This window comes from Melospiza melodia, chromosome 16 (genome assembly GCF_035770615.1).
Source record: "Melospiza melodia melodia isolate bMelMel2 chromosome 16, bMelMel2.pri, whole genome shotgun sequence".
Taxonomy (NCBI): Eukaryota; Metazoa; Chordata; class Aves; order Passeriformes; family Passerellidae; genus Melospiza; species Melospiza melodia.
The window spans coordinates 9105466-9126591 of record NC_086209.1 but is presented as its reverse complement, the minus strand read 5'-3'; the positions used below and the strand labels follow the sequence as shown (position 1 = coordinate 9126591).

At 41.0% G+C, this 21126-nt stretch overlaps 1 protein-coding gene across 1 annotated transcript in view; it reads left to right on the top strand.

Annotated features, from left to right (window-relative positions):
- The window catches only part of TMEM164 (transmembrane protein 164), a 35387-nt gene extending 15844 nt beyond the window's left edge, over positions 1 to 19543 (top strand). The window contains exons 5-7 of the mRNA XM_063170548.1: positions 4417 to 4495; positions 13612 to 13712; positions 14125 to 19543. Of these exons, the coding sequence (XP_063026618.1) occupies positions 4417 to 4495; positions 13612 to 13712; positions 14125 to 14331 (387 nt within the window). The 3' untranslated portion in view covers positions 14332 to 19543. The remainder of the gene's footprint in view (positions 1 to 4416; positions 4496 to 13611; positions 13713 to 14124) is intronic.
- Positions 19544 to 21126: the final 1583 nt, after the last annotated feature.

Below are 21126 nucleotides of genomic sequence, written 5' to 3'. Positions count from 1 at the left end.
CTGTGGTTTTAACACCAACATTGTCCTGAAACAGGAAATGTCTCCTGAAACCTAGTAGGAATTAAAAAAATAAAAAACCTCATTTTTTTTCTAAGCTGGCTGCTCTGGTTGTTTAATATCTACGTGGAAAACTTTTGATTCAGTCATTCAGAATGAGAGACAATCATTGCTTCAGCAGATGATGGATGTTTTAGTGGGTATCAGGATTTGGGCTGTGTTAATTTGTTCAAAGTAATTTCCAGAACACCTCTTACATTTTGTGGCAGAGACTGTTAGGGTCATGTGTTTTTGCTAGCAATTACATTACTTAATGAAATGCAAATGTCTTTTTGGAAATATGCTTCACTGTTAAGTTATCCTGAAGTGGAAGCTTCTGGCATAATTTCATGGTTTCAATTTTCTTGTAATGTATCTCTTAATTTTTTTTTGTTGTTTTTTTAGAACCTCAGTAATTTCAAAATTCTTTTAAAATAGTAGTGTATTGCCAGTGAAAATGGAGATTTGACATATTCACTGAAACTACAGTAGGAAGTTTCTACCTTCTTTTATTTTAATCTTTCAGTCAGACTATGCTAAACAATGCAGTTAAAAATCTTGTTGCACTATAACAGGCACCTGGGATGGTGTTCAAAAAATGTAGTCTGAAAGATGAGGTCAGTTTATTCTGTTCTTTCCAAGAAAACATTCTCCTGCCTTGGCGTGAGGTTGAGGTGCCAACAGTTAACAGACTTAAGCAACAGATGCATCCACTTGTATTTGTTTGGCACCCAAACATTGCAGTTATTTGCTACATTATTTGCCATGTGCTGATGAAATTAAACTCTGTGCTTTGGGATAGACATTGGATAAAAAGCTAAAACTGTTTCTTGTCCAGTCAGTGCTTTTGTGAGTTCTTCTTATCCCTTCAGAAATAAAGGAGAAGAAGATGCTGAGGGAATTGGCTTGTTAAGCTCCCAAAAGGGATCCAGCAAGGTTTAAGAGGATACACAGGAGTAGAAAGATTTCTTTTTACTCTGTATTTATATTCTATGGCACACAGTGTAGGTCCTGATAACCTCACTGTGCATGTAAATTCACTTGACTGCCACAAAGATTCAGACTGTTTGGACAGTAACTGGGTCTGCTGGAGCTTTCATGTTGCATTAATCAAATGTTAAAGAAAGGTCTTTCCACTGGTTTAAGAGTGGGGATTTTTTGCAAGCTGATGTCCTGAAAATGTTCATATAGATAAAGTAAAAAACAGGACATGTCCCAAAAATGTTGGATACATGGGTATCAGCTCACATGGCTGAGATGGTGCGCTTTTAATGTTTCCAGAAGCTGCTGTGTTCTATTATTAGAACTATTTGGCCTGAGAGATCCACATTCTAAACCTGTGTTAGGAGTAGAATCATACTCTGAGCAGGACTTTGAGTACATTCTGTGTATGCTCCAATCATTGGCTGCTGTATTGCTGCTGATTGTTAGAGAAATAATTCACTGCACTCAATAGTTGGCCTGTAATGGCTGTGCCTGCACAGCAGAATGGAATAGGTTTGGTAGCACATTGTCATCTCTAAACTGGCTTAATCTGATTGGCACAGGGAAAGCAACAGGAGCAGTGGGGGCTGTTGAGAGATGGTGGCTGGTAGGTGATAAAGCCAAAGTTTGTGCATATTTGGGCACATGTTCATGCTATGTGCATTAAAATGGTATGAGTGTGTCATTTACTGATAATGTCTAAGAAGGTGGCTGGTACAGTACAGTTTGGTGTTTTTTAAGCTGTTCTGGGTGTCCTACAGGAAAGACCAGAATCTGAGAGTTGAGTCCCTTCTATTCCTTTTCTGCCACACTCTGCAGTCTTTGTAGAGAATGATGGAGGAGGTGCTCTTGCACAGTGCAGTGCTTGAGCCAGGGTATAAATAATTAACAGAGAGTGGAGTGCTATTGTCAGAAACCAGAGCAAAGTGTCAACCTGTGAGCCTACTGAAAACCAACTGCTGTGTCTGAATGTTTAATCTAAATCTTTATGTCCATACTCTCTTGGGGTGAACTCAAAATATCTGACTTCTGGGCTCCACTCTACTGCTGCCTTGAAGAGATTTTTCTAAAGCTGAATTCAGTGCATGGAAAGATCTCATTGTGCTCTTTGGACAGTAGCTGGTTTAAGTTAGAACATGAAGTCTTACTTGTTTTCACAAAGAGATTCTGGAAATCCTTGATTGATGGGCGATCCCTTGTGCCTTGTCTTCATTTCCAGTTTCTCCTCACATGTGAGAGGTGCTTATGCTTTTATTGATAAAACTGTTTATAGACAAGGCACAAGATGCAGGTGAGTTAGTTGCTCAGTGCAGCTTGCTTTTTGTGTTTGTTGTAGCCTGGCTGTACAACTTGAGTGCTTGGTTGTACAGCAGCTCTGCAGCTCTACAGCAGGAAATGCACTTGCAGAATCAGCCAGGCTTCAGAACAAGCCGTCTTTTACAGTGGGAAAAAGATGTTTTGTTTTACACACAAAAAAATACTGTCAGCACTACTGCAGCATAACAACTGTTACTCTGTTCTCAGGAGTGTCCCAGCACAGTGTTTGTGTAACAGATCCTCACAACTCCATGGCTGTGGAAGCCCTTTTGACACCACAGATAAATGGAGAATGCTCCTTGGCAGGAGTGAGTGCCTCATGTTGTGGTGTTTATATCAGCAGCAATTGTTTCTGAAGTAGGAGAGGTACAGTTTTTTCTCCAGTTAGGATTTCTGCTTTAGCCCCATCTCAAACAATTTTAATTCCCTCACTTTGCTCTCGGTCTTGTTCAATGAAGGACAGTAGGAAAGGTTCAGATTTAGGAAACCTCACCATTTTCATTAAGTTCTTGCTTTTGCATAGTTACCTTGATTGTGTTTGTTTTGGTACAGAATACTTGGAATGAAATAACCCAACAGATTGTATGGGAGGGCTGGTTCAGCTTAGTCCCTGCAGGAGCTGGCTGAGCACCTTGGAGGGTGCCATCAGGACACAAACAGTGTCCAGTGGGTGAATGCCAGGACTAGCAAAATCCAGTTGTTGTTATAGAATCTTCTACATTCAAAATAGGATACAAGAACTGTAGTTGAATTTAAAAGATCACTGTGTTATTTACCAACTGTTTGACTACTGGTTAGCAAGAAAATCAAACTCTCTTTCAACCTCTCTTCTGTTGATGTAGAAATTTCTGTAATGTTTCAGTTTCAAGGCTGTGACTTCAGTGGCTCAGAAGAGTCACAGAAAAGGAAGGCTTTTCTCCCCACTCCCTGCTTCCCAACACACAAGCCACAGTGGTAGGTCCTGTGTCTGAATTCTTCTGGCTGGAAAATGACAGAATGAGTCTGCATTTGAACCAAGGTTTTTCATTATTCCCATGAGATTTCATACTTGAGCTATTGTCCAATTTTCAATTCAGAAAAATAACACAACAATGTGGCTGTTCAGCTCTGTAAGTCAGATGCAGTAAAAAGCTGAATTCTGAGGTTTTGAGTGTTTTCTACTACAGTTCAGTTCTGTTCAGTTTTAAATGTGCTGCTTTAGTGTAATACATAGATATAGGCTAAGGTACTTACAGATGGGAGTAACTTTCAAATACAGTGCATCCCTTTTTCTAAGTGATAAAGAGCTAGAAATAGTTGGGTCTGGATTAGGAGGCTCAAACACTGAGATATGGTTCAATTTATTTTTAGTATTATTTTAGGTGTCTGACTTCTTAGAAGAGAAGTTACACTAATTCAAATAAACACACAAATTACTAATTGTAATTTCCCAAAAGTTGGCAGCAGGTGAGAAATACCTGATTCACTATTAACTGGTAACTTTCTTAAACATAATTTGCAGCTTGTCTTTAAAACCAATAAATGACTGGTCACTTTATATTTTAATTTATATTTGGTCAAGCTTAGCAGTTCTGTATATGCATGCAGGTGGTCTTTTGATTTTTTTTGCACAGGCCTCCTCTTACATTACTTATATATATATATATACTTTTATATATAAAAGATCTCATTTATGGAATTCTCTCACAAGGTGGCAAGTATCTTTTCTTTCTAAAAAGACTTCTATGCTGTGGGGGGGTGTGCATAATTTCTGATTTAATTATTTAGATGGTTTGCATTGTTATTGGTAATTCATGCTAGCAAAGAAAGGGAAAGAGCAACCTTATGTTACTCCTCCTTTGTTGTGCTTCTGGCTAATTTTGGGAATTACCTACTGGAAGTGCTGTGTTTGTGTTAAGGGGGATGGAATGGGCACAGTTAGCTGCACTTTCATGGCACTGACCATTAATGTTTGTTATTATACATAGGTGATAAAATAATTGAACTGAAAGCATTGTCATGGGTTGGAAAGAGAATTGTTCTTTGGAACTTTGTTGTTAATGATGAAAAATACTTAAAAGTATTTTCCTTATCCCACAGCTTCCATTTGAAACAGAGATTTATTACATCCAGCATGTGATGCTCTATGTTGTGCCCATCTATCTGCTGCACAAAGGAGGTAGGTAGGCATTTACTCCCCTTGGATTGAACTGGTCCTGTGGAATGAAAACACTGCTCTTACTGCATAACAACAGTTTTATTCTTACACTTTTTAAACCAATTTTCTCTGTTTTTAATTTATAGTTCCTGATGTTCTAGTGTTCTAATGTTGGAGTTTTAACCCAGGTAATGGGTTGTGTCAGGCACTAAACAAAAAATTTTAAAAATGGTCTTTTCTTTTGCCTGAAGGAGTATTTAGAATGTATTTGTACAATGTGCATTGTCTTCTTGAACAGCATCTCTGCCATCTTGCAATATTCTCAGTTGTTGGTGGGATGTATTTGTAAGATGTTTACCTTCTTGGATGTCTCTTGAGAATTACTGAACTCAAAATAAACTAAAAAAAATTAGTTGTCTAGTTAGATAAATCCCAGAAATTCTGAAACTCCAGTGGAATGTAGTGACATGTATCACTGAAATGAACTAGATTGCTTATCTCTTCTAACAATATTACTGTCTTGCATTCACTTATGCCATAACAGCTCAGTAAGTCTGGGAATCCTAGATTGTTCCCTGGCCAGTGATTTTTCCAGTTCTGGATCCTCCAAGGGCATGCACTGTACATTCAGCTGGTGTGGTGCTCTGCCCCCCTCTAGTGCTGACATGCCTCTAGCTGCATTTTCTACCAGAGCTGGATTGTTCCTTCCAGGAAATAAAATATGATCATTTGTGTCCACATGTTCAGTAGCCTTTAATGAAAGCCCTGAGGATGTGATGTCAAGCAATGGGATGCAGTCAGGCTCTTCCTTCCTGCTGAATCCATTGTGTTTTATACCAGTGGTCACTTACAATCCTTCACCCTCTTTCACTGTAACCTTTGTGTTGCAGTGACCTGATTGCACTGTGACCTGCTGAGTGAAATAAAAAAAAAAATATTCAAAGGAAAAGTGAGGTCTTGTACTTAAATAGATGACTCTTTCTTTTTTTTTAATCAGGGAAATATACCATCCATGTTTTAATTTTAATCCACCCTTGACAGGCTAAAATTCTGGCAAATAATGCCAAAGTACAGGGCAGTTGTAGGAGTTACACAAACTCATAACCTTTGCAGGAGGAGGGTGAGGAGCACAGGGCAGAAAACGTCAGCAGCCATGGAGTGAGCTGTAGGTAATGACAAAGCTCTTGTGATGTCAATAAATCACTTGGTGGCCTTGGAGTTCCCATCTGAGATCACTCTAAGAGAGTCCTTTGCTTTAAAAAGGCTTGGCCTTGGATGATGCTTGATGTGTTCTTTTGAGAACACTTTTGGTGGTTTAGCTTTTTGCTTGTTGTGAAGTAGAGGTTCTCAGGGTTCTTCAGGACCTGGGACTGACAAGAACTGGATTTGCAGTGTGAAGGGTTTGATGTTGGACACTTGTCACCCCGGCTCAGTATTCTGAACCCCTGCCCTGTGTTTATGTACAGGTATTTGCTGCCATCTAACGTTCACGTGATGGCAGTGGAATTGCTGAAAGAACTTTGTTGGCTGAACCTGTCAATTGAGATTGCTCGGGGCTGTTTAACGAATAACTGCTCCATTTCTTATCCACTTGGCTCCTCATCACCTGACTGGCTGTAATTAACAAAACACCCATGAACTTCTGCCACAGGTGACATAATGGATCATTTTTGGTGGAAAAATTATGTAGCCTAAAATATTTGTTAATGTTAATTCTGTAATTTCACTAGCACCTCTGTTTAAGTACCTTCTGAGTAGTCACACAGGCCTTTGTCACGAGTTCTGTGTCTTGTGAAAATTGCTTTTTCATCACTGACATTGATCAGCATGAAGCTTGATTTCAGTATTGTAAATAGAAATTTCCATCAGTGAATCTGTAGATTATGATTGAGAGAAGTAATCGAAGGGTGGAAAATGGAAAAAAATAAAAAGGAAAGGATTGTATTTGGAAAAATATACTACTTCAGTTTTATTGAGAATCTGACTAAATTATTGGTGACCTTGATAGGATCCAAATGTTTCTCAAAGATAGGGTGAGCAGAACGCCTGAAGCAGAGTGGATTTCAGGCTCAGGCTGTAGAGAACTGCACCCTCAAGTTTGCTTGCAATACTCTAATCAGGTATTGCACCAGCCATGCACACACATCCAGCTGCCTGCTGAAGTGTTTCCTCTTTGAAAGGAAACTGGTGACAGTAAGCAAGGGCTGTAGTAATTTATTTTCTGTCTTTCCCTGCTACTTATTACAGTGGTGCAGACTGGTCATGCTGCACTGCAACCTTCATGTCCTTCCTGACCCTGTAAGAGGGGGCTTTGCCACACTCAGCAGCACATGGATGAGAGAGGAGTCTGGAGCTCAGCATTCAGTGTTGCACAGGGAACTCACTGGAGCTCAAGGACGTGGATCCCTTTTGGGGATTAAAAACTCCTCTTCCCTCTCACTCCTCTCTGTACTGAGGGAATATAAATTTCTATACTTCCCTTTCTTAATATATTTTCTTCCTAAGTGCATATATGCATGTATACATACCATGCATGCCAGGCTAGACAAATTAAATGCTTTTACACCATGGCTCATCTTTCTTGGCAGCACTAAGAGGCTCTCATGCAAAGTAGATGTAGTGTGGATGTAACAAGCCAGCACACAAGATTCCTACCCCAAGTCAGTTCTTACATAAAGTGTATCTGCAGTTGGCACTTGTATTTTACTGGATGAATCTCACCTTGTGTCACCTGCCTCCCAAAATTGCAGCATGCATCTGAGCAGGGCACAGCATTCCAGAAACTGCTGGAGGAGTTAAACCAGACCTGGCAGGTCACTGTTTTCTCTTGTCCTTAAAAAGTGAGAGACCTTCAGTGGGGTCAGAACATCTAAGTTCTTAAACTGGGTATTCTTAAGATAACAAAAAGAAATCTAGCTTGCACTACTTCAGGTTTAGAGACTGATGATGATGGCTCTTGTTTTTGACTGTTTTCAACTTGTTTGGTTAGATTCTGCAATGGATTTGACAAGGTCAGGTGTTAAACTTATTTCAGAACATCAAATCATATTGAAAGTTAATCAAGGCAGAATTGTTATTTCCTTAGTGCAGTGATCAATTGGTATCATAAATTACATTATTCCACAGCAGACTGAAATAAGAGTGAATTTGTAGCAGCTCCCTATAGCTCAGGAGATAATCTGCCCTGTGTTTTGATATCCCCAGTGTTATTTATTTGAGTTAGTAAACTCCAGTAGGTAGAAGAGGCTGTTGCTGTTGAGGTGTTTGGGATTCTGTGGCTGCAGGGAGTGATGCTGAGAGTCTGTCGGGCAGGGGGTCTGTCCTGCAGCTGGGGGCCGGTCTGTCCTGCAGGTCTGTCCTGCAGCTGGGGGCCGGTCTGTCCTGCAGGTCTGTCCTGCAGCTGGGGGCCGGTCTGTCCTGCAGCTGTGGGCCGGTCTGTCCTGCAGGGCCGGTCTGTCCTGCAGGGCCGGTCTGTCCTGCCGGTCAGTCCCTCAGCCGCGGGCGGGCCCGGCGCTGGTGTCGGGGGCTGCGCTGCGCAGCACGGCCGGCAGGCGGCGCTGTGCCCGGCGCCGCGAGGGAGCTCCCGGTGCGGACCGCAGGAAATGCCCTCGGTGAGCCGAGCCGGGCCCGGCCGGGCCGTGATGGCCTTGTGAGGGCCTGGCAGCCCTGTGCGCTGCCCCCGTGTGTCTGAAGGGCTGATTTGGCGCTAAATAAATGAGTTGTGTGCTGGCAATAGAAGCAGAATTTTCTTCTCAGGCAGGTGGTGTATATAAGCAGAGAAGAGCCGGTGTCTGACTGAAGTCCCAAAGCCCTTTTCTTTGTTGATCTGTTCTCAAAGGTGGCACCAGAAGAGAAGCTCTGTGGCATTGTCACACAGTCAGTTGAAGCTGTTGATTTTATTTTCCTTTTCTCCCTTCTCACGGAGGATGTCCCTGCTGTGCTCGGCAGCTCCCTCAGAGCAGGGAGCGCTCCTGACCTCAGCACGGCCTGGGCTTGGCAGATGCAGCACACAGATACCAAGTACACAGGAAAGGATCATTTTTCCTTTGGTTGTAAATTAAGAAAGTGCAATTAAAACACTCAAGTTATGTTTTCCATTGACTGTTAGGACCATATTTAAAGACCTTTTTTTAGCTGTTGCACCCTCTGTCAGCCACTTTCCCACTTTGTGGCACTTCCCTGCCTTTAGCTAATTCTTTCCTTAGCTTTCTAAAGGAGTTATCAAGCAGTCTTTATTATATACCTTTAGTAGTAATCCAGGAGAAATATCACTTCATATTTTGATATACTAAGGCTGTCATAAATCTAGTCCATCTTGATCTTTATTGAAATACTTGATAATGTGTGATACAGCTCTTTTGCTGAAACTGAATTACTTAGATGCCTATAGACTCTTGCATGTTATTTCCCTACTCTGCTTCTGCAATTCCATGTTCTATTGCAGATTTCTCTACCTGCTGAATGCCCTGTATTAGACATAAATGTGTGGTTTGCTGTTGAGCTGTGCTTGTGCCATGGCACCTTGTGTGCTGTTACTCTGGCTGCAGCCTCTCCTGTAGCTTGAATATTTGAGAATAATCTTGTTTGATGATTTAAGAGAGATGAAGAGGAAGAGGAGGAGATGTGTCCCTGTCCTGAGACCCTCTGAGCTTTATGTGCTGGGCAGTTACAGTTAGTTTGAAAAATGAAATATCTCTCCAGGAGATGGAGAAATTTATAAGGGCAGGTGCCAGTATCTGGAAGAACTGCTACTATATGAAGGTAGAGAAAGAGTTACTGCTGCTGCTCTATGGAATATAAAAAATGATTCCTGAGAGAAGCAGGTACTGTAAGAGCTCTGTCTGAGCTGGTTCTGATGAGAGTAGCTGGCACTGAGGGGAAACAGAAACCTCCTGGCATAAGGCACTAGTTTGAAACCCACACATGGAGTCAGAACAGCTGTAGGGGAAACATGGATTTCAGGATCAACCTCTTGAAAACATTTTTTTTCCTGTTTTCCCCTGGAAAGGAAGCTTTATCTCTAGGCTAGCTCAATAGGCCACTCAACTGGAATTAACCCTCTGATAAAAGGAAAATAAATTTGCCCACACATTTTTGTAAGCTTGAAAATGAAAGAATTATAATAGTTGATCTGGGTTTTGGATTAAGCAGGTCTACTTATAATTGTAAGACAACTGAAAGAGAGTGTGCAGCACTGGAAAACTCATAAAGCTCTATCAAATGTAGTGGGAATGAAAGCAAGACATTAAAGAGATTATTTTAAACCCTACTAAATTAAAAATTGGTACTATATTTAGATTCTAATTCTCTAATTCAAACAGAGGAGTAATTTTCTCCTGCATTATGTTTTCACAGAAACACAAAAGGAGTATTGCTTTCTATTAAGTTGGGTTCAAATTTTCAGAAGCCTGGGTATTGAGAATTTTAAATGAAAATAATAGTTCATAAGAACATTTGAACAAGCACATTGTGGGGAGGGAACAGTGTAAAAATGCCATCTCTTTGTTGATCTTTAGTTTTTTAAAGCCATGCTTCCATTTCCTAGATGGCAAAATGATCAATTTGGCATATTCAATGTCAACAAAGTCTTGTTCAGAAGCAGATGAAGAACCCAAAACTTTGTTCAGTCTATATGGAATCCTTCATATCAATGCTACTGAAGTAATGAAGTGTGATTTAAACTGATTTAAATTTCAACACAGGAGCAGACATGCAGCCTACCTGGATGGCCCCAGCTGGGAATGGTCTCAGCTGTCTGGGGAGTGAGTGGTTTTGAGAATGAGATCAGTGCCAGACTGGCACTTGGACTACATTTCTGTAAGTGCTTCATGTATGAGAACTGCCCATGATCCTTCATAAACAGAGTGAAACTCTCTGCTCCCACCCACTGAAATTGATTTCCTATGCAAGCAGCAAGAAGCTCTTGCCAAAGCCAACAGAGGCCCTTCAAACAGCCACTCAGCTGGCTCTCAATTTTCCTGTTTGTGTTTTTCTTTTAACAGACTGTACTATGGAAAACAGACCACACTGCTCCATTAAACAGCAATCCATTGAATAGCAGGGCTGTACAGTAATAAAATCTATAGTGGGTATTTATATAATGAGAAATGTACAGAAAATATCCCAGGTACGAATTCAAAATTAGTTTCCCAAAGCACACTGTGGAATCTAGAGTGCTCCAAAATGTTTTTGTGTGGAGGTCAGTGATTCCTTTTTGTCCTTTGATGTCCAAATAGTGCCACTGCTGAAAATCACACCATTATTTTCAGGATTCCAAAGTCTAATAAGGAGGGATATTTTTAGTAGGAAGCAAGACCAAAAATCTGTCGAGAGCAAAAGTTTCTGATGTATTTTTTTTAAATTTTGCAACAGAGCAAGGATGTAGCAGAGGGAAATTCCTTGCTGGGGGAACCTGAACAGCTCTGCTAAGGGACCTCTGAAATCCCATTCCCTGATTAGACTGAAGCTGGACATGAGAAGCCTGAGTTCAAAGCCAAATTGTGCCATGGATCTGTGTTGTCATCTTGTGCAATTTCCTTAGTCTTCTAATGACTGCTGTCTCCCTCCAGTCTCATTTTATAGCTGGGGTCACTTGTCTGTATTGGCATTTATACCCTACCTGCCCTGTAAGTCACCCGGATGTGGAGGTGTCTGTATTTTGGCTTTCCTGGGCGCTCACGCCTTTAGACTCACCAGGCTTTGTCAAATACTTTTGAAATAACACAGGCAACTGCCAACAGAAACCTAATTTGGTTCAGCACTGCTCAGCCAGTTCCCAGGAGCTGCTTTGATACCTTATTTAAATTTCATGTTGTGTTTTGTATCTAGGTTAAACATGCACCTAAAACTGCAAGGACAATATAAATAAATTTTGCAAGTCAAGCAGTGTTTTCCTTACAGCAGAGGAGGGAGTACAAAGAGTTTCTGTAAAGCTTGACCAGGTCACCTAAAGTTGGTGCAGCCAGAAATAGAGCCATGATCTCCTGCACTCTGACACCAAGGCTCATTCCTCCTGCTCCTCTTCTCTCTGTAATGAAAAACCATATTCAGGGTGGTGTCACCTGTCTGATGTTTTCAGGCCATGGAGTTTAATGAATATCATTGCTGTCTAAGTCAGGACTTCTGTACTGTTTCCTCAATAGGATGCCAGCTCAGCTCACACTTCCCAAGTGCATCCCAAGAATTACTGTTGGGAATTTTTTCCCTTTTTACCTGCAGAACTCAAAGTGATTCCTGTAGACTTCTCTTTTCCCTTTGGTTTTACTTGCTGTTCAGGCACTTCTGGCCTTCACCTTCCCACTGTCTGAGCCTTCCAAGCTGCCCTGTGCATTCCAAGCAGCTCCTGTGCCCAAATGTGTCATGGGCTCCCCAAGTGTTCTTGGGAGTAGATGTGCAGTTTTAGACAACAGCTTGTAGGTGGTTTTGAATATGTAGCACTCACCAAATGCTATTTAATTGAACTTATTTCAGGTAGCCACTGCAAAATCAATTTGAACTGGCATGATGGGTACAAATTATGGAAGGAAACTATACAGCAAATAATTTTGAAAGGGCCACAGAGCTTGAGGAAGCATTGCTCTAGAGACCTTAAACTTGAGCTGGGATGCAGCATTAAACAGTGATGTGGTCACAGCAGTTACTTGTATTTGTCTCCACAGGGTGATGGAGATAAATATTATGGAGATATATATATAATATATATATAATATATATAATATTTTATATTATATAAAATAGTGTATAATGTATTTTGTATAATGTAATTATAATGTATATTATATGTGATATAAAATATATATTATTATAATAATTATAATATATCTCCATTAATATAAATATGATGGAGATAAATGAAGATTTCCTAGCAGCTGTGGTCTGGTGGGTGCTGTGGCAGCTGCTCTGCATGTGGAGTTATTTAAGTTCCCAGTAGCCTGGTGCAGTGCCTGCTGAAGGGTTTCATTGCTTCCTGGTAATTACTGAGTGTGCTGGCCAGCCAAGGCCAGTATCAATATTGCACTCTGTGCTCTAAGCTGTCCTTTGAGTACTGAATACATGTTCCAGTATTTAATAATATCTAATGGATCAGAGAGCAGATAAAGGCAGATAAAAATTGCCAGTGTATTTTTATAATCCTCTGAAACTCTTACAGCAGCCAAACAGCGTGACATTGTGCATCTTTCTTTCGTGTTCTGAGACTGTTATTAAAGTCATAAGGAAAATAATATTTTCCCACATATCTTACAGTGCAATTTTCATGTCTGCTAGTAAGAGTCTAGAGAACTCTGTAAACTGGTTTTGTTCTTACCATATGAAATTTGAATATTTAATTCCCAAGATAGTCTTGTATCTATGAGTACTTTTATTAAATCTGATTCCCTTGGTACATTCTAGATCAGGGAACATTGTGTTTTGTCAGTAAAGCCTGGTTTTGAGAGGGTTGGAATAATAGAGAAAGGTTGGAATAATATATCTGCTACTTCATTTGAAGGGAAAAAGTATTTTACAGTATCTGTGATATCTACTGATTAGAAAACTGTTTGTAGTGTATACCTGAAAATATCCCCACAGCAGCTTTCATTTAAAAGCACAGCCTGTCATTAATGGATTGAGCACCTGATACAGCTTTTCTGTTCCTTGGCACTATTGGTGCAAGTTCCCTTTTAACAGTTGTTAACCATAAAATTAGGAAATGACAATTAAGCGGTGCTCTAATAAAGGCTGTGCAGGACCTGCTGCTGCCTAAGTCAGTTCTGTGCATGCTGAAATCATAATCCCTGCAAGAAGCAGGTGTTTAAGTATAAATAACCTGATTTTAAAAAAGATTTATTGTACACCATTATTGCATTTATTACTTCTGTGGTAGAAGGAAGAATGAAATAAAAATCATTGATGGTGAAAAATAGATTTAGTGAGGTAACATATTGTACATCTCACTGCTGGACAAAGAGGAGGGAAGAAGCTGATCAGGATGCTTCAGGTAAGAAATAAAGCTCTCAGATATTAATTACTGTAATGGTATTGAGGAGGTTATCAGCTCAAGGCAGATGTCCTGCCATGCAGGAGAGAGAGGATTATGCACTGGGAGTGTGGTGGGCACAGCAGTGCAGTGAACATGAATGTTTTCCTTTCTCTTCAAGGTATCTACACCCCTGAACCGCTCTGCAATTTCTGGTGGGCTCTTTTATCCACGGGGTTCATGTTTGTGTACCATTTCAGCATCCTGCAGATCCTGGGACTGGTAAGTAAAGCCAGGTTAATAAATGGGTAGTCTGCAAGTACATTCAAGTAAAAACACTGAGAAGTTTGAGTGTGCAGGTCTACATGGATAAGACTACTTGCATGCAAATTTTTTGATATGGCTGCTTGTATGCAAATTGCATGTTCTAACAAGCATTTGTATCTTATATCTTGCAAGTACTGATAAAATAGTTCATAGATTGGTTATGTACCTGCATAAATCCATTTATTAAATACACAATGGAATTTGGATCTGCTTTTTTTCTGAAAGCTGCCCTACTTGTGTTGAGCAAATGTGTGTCACTTGAACATTTTTGATTATTTTGGTAATTTTCTAAATTTTCACTGTTTTTAGGTCAATCAGTGCAAGATAAAAATATTCTTAATTGATAAATTTATTGTTGCTTCCTCAGGTTACAGAAGTGAATTTGAACAACATGCTGTGCCCAGCCATCTCAGATCCTTTTTATGGGCCCTGGTACCGAATCTGGGCATCTGGACATCAGACTGTCATGACCATGACTCATGGGAAGCTCATAATCCTGCTGTTTCACAGTGCTGTCCCCACCCTCAAATGGAGCATGGACTTGCTTGGACTCCCAGCTAAGAAAATAGACTGAAATTTCTCCCCACAGAGCAGTTCATACAGGAAGCAGAGATATACTGGAAAACAAAGAGGGGGGGATGAGAGGACAATGTCTTTCTACTTCTTCCCACAGTTTTTTGTCTCAAAAACACCTCTGTAATGAAGTGAGGTTTTTTTACCTGCTATTTCTCACTGCCTATTGCCAATGGCAAAATTAGTGGCCTTATTTTGGGGAAGGTTCATGTTTTATACATTTTGTATAGATTACAGTAGAATCTTGCTAAGCCACCATTTAAAATTAGGCCAGGACCTGTCCACATTCCAGCAGAGACAGTGGCAGTGCTACCTCATTTTGATTCATTTTCCATTAAAGAATTGTACACTTCTAGGACAGGAAACAATGCTGAATTGTAGCACTCCACTGATGTGAACCAACATGCTGGACTGCATCTCCTGGCTTAACTCTTAAAGCCTGAATGTTCCAAAATGGTCACAGGAAATCATGCACACAATCTTCCAATCAGAAGTGCAAAACAGTGAGGTTCTACTGTATTTTCTTAAAGCTGGTTGAAAATGTTGGGGAACAATAACTCATTAAAAATATTAATCAACTACTTAATTTCTAAGCTGCAGTGGGTAAGTACCTATCTAGTGAAGTCCCATCATGATGCTTTGGAGATGCTTTTATTTTGGTAAGGGGAAAAAAAAGTTGAAATAATTTCAAAAGACCATGTTATGTATAGGCCATGATAAGATATTGCATCCACTGTTCTGTCCTGACTTAGAACAAAATGGTTTTTTTTCACTTACCTTCTACTGGAGAAGGAGTGGAGATACCAAGTCCAATGTAAACATCAGGGGTTTTTTTTAATATTTAGTAGCTTTTGAAACATTCCTGCTTTGTCTGTGCTGATCTTCACTGACCAGACTGGCTGCTGAAGAAACCAAATGAAACTCTTCTCTCCCTACAGTTCTGCCATATTATGTGTATTGATTTTAAAATACAGGTATGAAAAGGAATGTCCAATCAGTGCAGGCCTCTACTGCAAAGGGCATGTTCCACTTTAGTAGCATGGCCCATCAATGTCTTTTGGAGAACAGGATGGGCAGAATGATCAACTGTGCTCAAATTTTGCAGGAGGAGGAACCATTGGGCAGAAAGAGAGAAAATCCTGACTGTGTTCTTCCAGAATTGTGAGTCCATTATGCAGACTGTTGTGTTTCAGGGCTGCAGATTTTTCTTGTACAGAAGTTTGGGGGAATTTATAGATTAATTGTGTTTTCAAAGCTGTGATTTGTAAGATAAACCAAAACCATCATACCTCCTCCAGCTGGATCACCTGAAGGTATGTGCTGAAGTTAAGGTACAGATATTTATACCTCAGGAAGCAAAAGTAAGTTGACTTTTTTTTTCTTAAGAAAGCAAAAAATTATTTTGTGAGGGAACAAATGGCTACTTCAAATATTTTTACTCCATGTGATTGAAAAAAGTTCACCTCAATCAGAAATACATTGTCCCACATTCTGATTTACAAATTGGTTTCTGGCATTTTCCATGCCTTGCTGTGTGTATATATAAGAATATACTGTATGCTCACAACTTGAGAACATGCAGCATGTACCTAAACTGTCCCTCAGGTATATACAGCTGGTGTTAGTATTACAATAGAAGGACTTTAAACAAATTTTGCAAATACTACTTAGCATTATTATTTGCTTAACTCATGGTTTATGGGGTTTTGTTTTAATTGCCTTTTTTTTTTTTTTATACAATCTTCCCTTTTTTTTTCCTGTCAGGATATTGTAGTTACTGGAAACACTTCTCTAAGTAGGAGCCTTTTCTGTTTTCCTTTTTTAAACTATAGCATTTCCTATCTGTAATCATCTGCTTCAGGGCATTCCAAACAAGTACAAAGCAGCTGCTGTTTGCCACCATTGACTGCCTCTGGTCAATTAAAACTGCAGGAGCATTTAAATGAGCTCAGGTGTCTCACTCAGTGCAGGCTCTGTGCTTGGAAAGCAGAATTTGCAAGCTCTTCTGGCTGACTTCAAATTCAGTAGCAGGAATGTGAGCAGAGCTGCCAGGGCCATCCCTGGGCAGTGCAAAGGGATTCCTGGTGCAGAGCTGCTGGGAGTGCTTTTCCCTCTTATGCTGCTCCAGTTGTTTTGAGTCACACAGAAATTCCAGGTGTAATTTCACCACATGGGGTTTGCTGCTGGAGCTGCTCATCAGAGCCAGTGGGGCACTTGGGCTGTCCTTCTAAACCTTGTGTGGGCACGTTCTGGAGCTTGTTGAATCTTCTACCAATTTAAGCTGAGAAAATGTCTCACTGAACAAGGCAAAAAAGTAGAGAGGTAACCAACTCCTGCACTCAGTAAGGATTTTAGAAGTACTGGAGCTGCAGTGAAGGAATCAAATGGTGCAGCTGGAGTCAGGTGGGAAGGCAGGCAGTCCAACCTTCACCTTTTGAATATAAACTGTTGCTTATTTGTTGTTGTGCACTATCACTGAGGCTGGCTGAGTTAGAACAGAATCATTTAGGTTGGAGAAAACCTGTGAGTTCATCAAACCAAGCATTAACCCAGCACTGCTGAGCCCACCATTTACCCTTATCCCCAGGTGCCACACCTACACATCTTTTAAACCCCTCCAGGGTTGGGGACTCCACTGCAGCCTGTTCAAGGCTTGATAACCCTGCTGGGGAAGAAATGTTTCCCAAAGTCCAATTTAAACCTTTCCTGGTGCCACTGAAGGCTGTTTCCTCTTGTCATGTTGCTTATTTCCTGGGACAAGAGGCTGACCCCAACTCTCCCTTCAGGCAGTTGCAGAGTGACAGGTCCACCCTGAGCCTCCTTTTCCCCAGGCTAAAGCCTCAGCCATTCCTTAGATGTGTGCTCCAGACCCTTCCCCAGCTCTAATGCTTTGCTTTGGATGTGCTCCAGAGCCTCAGTGTCTTTCCTGTAGTGGCAGCCCCAAAACTTACAATTATTCCCTCCTTCCCCATGCCCTTCTTTGAAGGCTTTTAGAACTTTATGTAGATTTATGGTGACCCAGCACTCAAAACTGCATCAGTGTAGCTGAGACAGGCTCCACAGAAGGGGAAGGACAGGTCAGAATGGGAGCAGAAAAGGGAAAAACTTCTGAAGCAATTGTGGAACTTCACATCCTTCATTCCTCACCTATCTCTGGTATCTGCTGGGAATATGCATTAGCCAGAGCTTGCCATATGTGCAGGAAATGGGAAAGCAGAGTGCTTCATCTCTATAGCACTTATTTGTTGTTTTCCCTGGCAGAGGCTGATTCTTCTTTTCCCTGAATGGTTTATTTTATAGGCAGTTACATTATACAGATTTCTTTGGTTGCTTTATGCCTATTTATGCCGGAAATGAAAGCACAAAAGTGTAATGCTGTTCTTGGGAGGCAATTGCCTTCTCTCCTGGGGAGTTACACACTCAGTCCATGTCAAGATAACTTGAAGCTGTTGCCCAGTACCTGGTGATGAGGTTTTACAGTGCTGCAGTGCAATGCAATTGAAAGGGCTGTCCTGGGGCTCCTGTCACATGTGCCCAGATGTGTCATGTCACTGGGAACTTCAGCAGCAGCAGCTGAAGCAGAGTGCAAAATCTCACCCCAGAGCAACTTCATTTGCTGGCCAGAGTACTCCAAAAAATTCTTGTGCAGTGCCACTGCCTGGCCCTCAGAGGTGCTGGTATGGGTGAAGGGGTCTGAACAGAGCCCTCCAAGTGTTGGTATTGTAGGCATTTCAAAAGAAACAAACTCATTGCTCCAGCTGCCACTGGCTGCATTTTCCTCCAAGTCTACCCATGAATGCAGCATTATTTTGTATAATAAACCTGTTTACTGATGGGTTTGTTCATGCAGCATTGCAGTAAGTAGCTCTCCAAACCAGTAACATTTCTGCCCCCACCACCTCGTGCCATGGCTGCAGCTGTCCAGGATCCCTGCAGTGCTTTTTCCAGGGATTCAGACACTGTACAGTGCCTGAGCTGGATCTATTTGTTCAACTCCCTCGTTTAAGCACCAAAGGAGAATTTGCTTTGTTTCTTTTGAGAGGTGCTAACAAATAGCTCTTGCCCATGTGTTTGTAAATTGATGAAAAGCCACAGTCTATGAACGCACACCTGGAGCTGGTTTTGGTTCAGCTTCTTAGTTCAAAGATGCTGCCCTAAGCTAAACTTATGTGTGCTTGAGGAAAAGTCAGTCCATTTGCAGTCCAGTCAAACCTTGAGGTCACAGAGTACCTAAGAGTAGGTTTCTGTTTCTGGCCACAGAGTTTTGATATTCTTGTATATTTGAGATAATTTTATAAAGTTCAATTGTATTTTTCAGAAATGGCTATTTGCAACTGTTAACTGACTGTACTTCTATGTCCTAAGTCTTGCATCTAAACCAGAAGCATTTGTTTTCTATGCATCCATAGCTTAAGGAAAATAGAGTTGTGGTGTTTTCTTCAGTGTGACAATTGTTTCACTCTAGGTGGATCCTTAGCAATTCAATTCATCCTTACAGTTAACAAAGCTCTGAAAAGCCAAAACCCAGGAAGAGGGTACATGTCAGCCCTGGTGGGAGGTTTCTGCAGGCAGGCAGGTCAGCTTTGGTGTTTTCAGTTCTACAGTGACAGGACTCATAACAAATCTGTTGATTTTTGTGACCTTGTACTTCAAGTGATATTGCTGTAAATTTCTCTTGCAGCTGCTGGTGTAACTTAGTCAAAGTCAAGCTGTTTTATAAATAAGTTTATTTTTATTCAGGGTCAATTTTGTACTTTTAAAAACTCTTTTTGCATTTCCTGAGTCATTATCCCAATGCTGCAGAGGACACAGCAGGCAGAGCAGTGAGCACACCCCACTGTCCCTGCCCATCCTGTGCCAGGGGCTGGGCTGGAGCACCAGGGGCCTGCAGGGCTGCTTTCCCCACACTCCAGTCCCAGCATGGCATTAGCCAGGCACAGAAGGGGTTGGAAAGGGCAAGGATGGATGTGGATGGGCTCAACTGCCACATATACTGTTAGGTCTGAATAATTTGTAAGTGTTATAAATTTTGTAAACTTTTTAATGTGCTAAACTTTGGTTATGAGGTAACATTTACAAATGAGGGGTAATTTGTGTACTTGTTTTTGTATTTTGCTCTGGTGGGCTTTTTTGTTGTTGTGCCCTAAGTCCAGATCATTGGGCAAATAGTTGTTAAACCTTGGAATTAAAAGAAATAAATGCATTTTACTGGATACTGGATAGTTTTGTTATCATTCTAATTGTGCCATGGCTGAGTCTGTCTTGCTTAGGACTTTGTATAACTAGGTAAGAATCACAGAGGCACATTAATATTAGCTCCTTATAAATCAGGTAAGAAGATGGATGCTCCTGTCTGAAACAATCTGATGTTGAATACCTTGCACACAGCAGTTCCTGGGAGAACAGTGGTACTGGGATTTCTGGAATCCTAAGCAGTTCAGTCTGACTTTTGCCTGTTACCTGTCAGTCAAGAGCAGTTTACTGGCAGAGCTCATTGCAGGCTATAAATCCTTTAATCACTGTTTAAATAGGACCTGTCCTTGTCTTTCAGGTGCAGAGTTCAGGGAGCTGTTGCAGCACAAGGATCCTTTTTCCAGGCTTCCTCACTGCTCCTACCCCAGCCTGGGTAATGTCCTGTAATTCCCATTTCACAGCACTTTAGCAGAAGATGTGAAAACATATACAGAAGTTTTCAGCTCACACCTTTGTTCAGAAAGCTGCTGTAGGACTGCACTCAGCCTCACATCACAAGGTGGCAAAGTAGTTATAATGTACTTTGCAAATGCTTCTGGCTGTAATAAACATGATTGCAGCATAGTTAAATGTATTCTTGTGACCCAGTACATCTCAGACAAGCAGGTTATTGCCTTGTGTTCAGTTCTTGGCAAATACTGTTCTTGGAAAAAGAACATACTGGATGTGCCCACCCTGTGTTATTATATATCCATTGCAGAGGATTCAATTTTTCATGTGGCTGGGGAAAAGAATCAATTTTCCAGCTTAATTTCTCTGCAAGAGCACAAAGACTGAGGAAACAGCTTAAGTAGAAATCCAGTGTGAAGTGCTGTATGGCAGCCTGAGTTGAACCAAGCAAGCAATTTCCCATTGCAGGCACTGCTGATTACTGTCAGCAGCCCTCTGTAACTAATTGGAAATCAGCCTTTTATTGTTTAATACCAACAAATATGTAAGAATAAGTGAGTTTCTACATCTGAAACACCCTTAACGCTACTGGCTTGGTTTGATTTTTACAGCATGGGAACTGGAGAGCTAAAGCAGTGAGAAAAGTGGAAACTCATTGTAGGAAGTGGTAATTAGCTCTGCCTTGGCGTTTTAGACTAGGTTTAGTGTAGGTTTTACACTGAATTTTACCAAATCTGTGAGCCAAGCTTCCATCACTGGTTTAGTATTTACCCAGGCAGGTTTCCTTTCAGATGTTTGTTACTCTCCTAAATCACAGTTTCAGAGCAAGTGAAGGAATGGCTGCATCAGACTTCAACATCCAAAGGTTACATGGACTCTATTGCTCTGCTTTCAAAGGCACTGCAGCTACAGCCAGCAAAGCTTTTAATAGAGCATGAGGCAAACAAAGCCCTTCTAAACTCAGAGCTGAGTTCCAGGGAGATGGAATGCTTTGTCTCAGGAATTATCCTACAGAGGAAATATGCTCCCTCTACCTCAGACTCAGTAGAAAGTGTCTCAGTGCACCAAGAATTTGGCTGAGGGACCAAAGTTCTCCACCTCAGTTTTGGCACCAGCTGTGCTGTTGCTTTGACAGAGGTTCTTCAATACACAC